The 2,631-nt window shown below is 38.1% G+C and overlaps 1 protein-coding gene across 1 annotated transcript; it reads right to left on the bottom strand.

Moving 5' to 3' along the window:
- Positions 1-321: 321 nt before the first annotated feature.
- LOC120584364 (olfactory receptor 5F1-like) lies at positions 322-1,266 on the bottom strand. The gene has a single exon (XM_039840043.1). It carries the CDS (start codon positions 1,264-1,266, stop codon positions 322-324), a length of 945 nt encoding a protein of 314 aa, XP_039695977.1.
- Between the last annotated feature and the right edge of the window lie 1,365 nt (positions 1,267-2,631).

Here is a 2,631-nt window from a genome sequence, read left to right as displayed (position 1 = left end):
GTGAAAAGTGCATGGATAATTACATATATTTTAATAGTGAGTTTTTTGTGACATCGTGACTTTTGTCTCTAAACATTCAATATCTACCTTTCCCTAGGCAAGATTTTATTACAAATAAGCCTAATTTCGTAGGACCTACTGAAGATATAGAATGAGGAGGTGAAGGTCTAAACATCTCATATAAGTTTGGTAATTTACTTTATACTTAAATCAGATATATATACTTGAATACTATAGAATGCAACTACAATATTCTAATAAAAACTGTTGGCTTGTACCAGCCTTTGAAAGTTCATCAAATACTAAAAATTAACGAAAGAATCACAGAAATGAAAGAATCCTTTTCTTGGTAATTACATCCCAGAACGCTACCTTTACTTCTTTATTCCTGAGGCTGTAGATTAAAGGATTTAACAAGGGGATCACCACTGTGTAGAACACAGAAGCCACTTTGTCCTGACTTAGGGAGTAGCTGGAATTGGGTCTCAGATAAGTATAGATGGCAGTGGAATAGAACAGAGTTATAGCTGTCAGGTGAGAGGCACACGTCGAGAACGCTTTACGCCTCCCCTCCCCCGAATGCATGCGAAAGATGGAGAAGAGAATGTAGGAGTAGGAGGTGAGGATGACCAGCAGAGCCCCGATCATATTCACACCTGCAAAAGTGGAAATGGTGCTTTCACTCAGCCGTGTGTCAGAACATGAGAGCTTAAAAAGTGGAGGGCTGTCACAGAAGAAGTGGTGGATGACATTGGAGCCGCAGAATGGCAAGCTGCTTACATAACTTGTATTAAACATAGAGTTCAACAGCCCTGCTGTAAAAGCCCCTGCTGCCATTTTTAGGCAGACAGTCCAGGACATGACCAAGGGGTAAAGCAGAGGGTTGCATATGGCCACGTAACGGTCGTAGGCCATTAACCCAAACAGGATGGACTCAGTCGTGGCCAAGGCGATGAAGAAGTACATCTGCACAAAGCAGCCAGCAAAGGAGATCGTTTTCTTCTCCGACAATAGATCCACCAGCATCTTTGGGGTGATGGTGGAGGAATAACAAACGTCCACAAAGGACAGGTTGGCCAGGAAGAAGTACATGGGTGTGTGAAGTCGGGAGTCAGCCCTGATTAAGAGGATCATGCCAACATTCCCCCAAACCGTAAGTGTGTATACCACGAAAAACAGCAAGAAGAGGGTAATCTGTAGCTCCAGCGTGTCTGCCAATCCCAACAGTATAAACTCAGTCACCAAAGTATAATTTCTTCCAGTCATTTATTACAAATAGTCTCCTTAAACTTGCATTAGGTGTAGATATTTTCTCTCCAACGTACAGAGGAAATTGTAAAAATGTTGATGAAGATACTCATACATGGGAAAAAACAACCTAGGATAATATAGCATAGTAAATGGAGTGACTGAAGAAAGAGGAAAATTAGCGGGCAAGTGGACAAGCATGTAAATTTAAGCAATTGTCTATTAAATTTGGTTGGAATCCTCGCAAAGCACTGGGCATCTCTGTCCACACTACTTCAGTTTCTGCAAATGCAACATATGTTGTTCTAATTTTTCTCTACCCTTCCAAACCCCAAATACAGATACAGATAACCTGCTGAAGTATCTCCTGTTCTCTGAAAAGGTCTGTGGTTTAAACCCTATCCATCTTTTTCTCCTGAAGACCAATCTGTTTATTCTTCTACTCCAAATGTATGCATTGTCTCTATAAATATCTTTGTGTACCCCTTGCAGCCAAAATAGTGACCATTTCAAATAACCAATATGTTGACATCTATCATATCCTAAAGAATGATTTTGCTTTATTTTAACTATTGTTTTAACTAGAATAAAACTATTGTTCCAGTTACAAGGTATACTAGCAAAACAATGCTCTATTATAGCAGACAGGCTACCTGTCCCCCTCAGTGAATAACAGCTCCAGGTCCTTACAGCTTTCTTCCCAGTGTCTTACCTGTGTAATCTATCATGTTTTAATCATCAATTCTCAGTTGTAGCTTAAAATTAAAATAAATAATAATAATTCGTTTTCAACTGAAATGCAATGGATATTGAATTACCTATTTATAACGTTTTGAGACACCCTCTCAGTAAATACATGTTGCTGCACCTTGTTTTCCTTAAAGAGAATTGAGTAACCATGGGTACTAGAACATAGCATTTAATTTGGAGTCAAATCTCTAAAGGCAGAAACTCCAAGTCTCGAAAGGAAACAAAATATAATCAGTTGGATATATATGATGACATCCATTGCATCATGAAGAGGTCCCATGTCTCTATGTTCTTTAAAGTCTTTGCCAAAGTAAAAGAAAATTAGTTTTGGATTTTCATTGCCCTCTTTATTGTATTTTGAGCTTACTCTAAAGGTGCATAGCCCACTCTCAATTCTTCTTTTCCTGTGTGTGTGTGTGTGTTTGTGTGTGTGTGAGATCTTTTGTCTGGGTAACTTTACCTCTAATCCAACTCTGTTCTGGCATGAAATTAATGAGAAGAGAAAACACATAATCATTACATAATGTTTAAAGAAAAGTATACCCTGAGCAAATAAGATATTGAACAAAAAAATCTAATTTCTTTTTTATGATTTTAAAATTGTGCTGGTCTTTTGCAATTATTGTCTGTGAT

Source organism: Pteropus medius, unplaced genomic scaffold, assembly GCF_902729225.1.
Source record: "Pteropus medius unplaced genomic scaffold, Ma_sr-lr_union100, whole genome shotgun sequence".
Lineage (NCBI taxonomy): Eukaryota > Metazoa > Chordata > Mammalia > Chiroptera > Pteropodidae > Pteropus > Pteropus medius.
The sequence above is the reverse complement of the archived record's forward strand: the minus strand, read 5'-3'. Positions and strand labels throughout refer to the sequence as shown.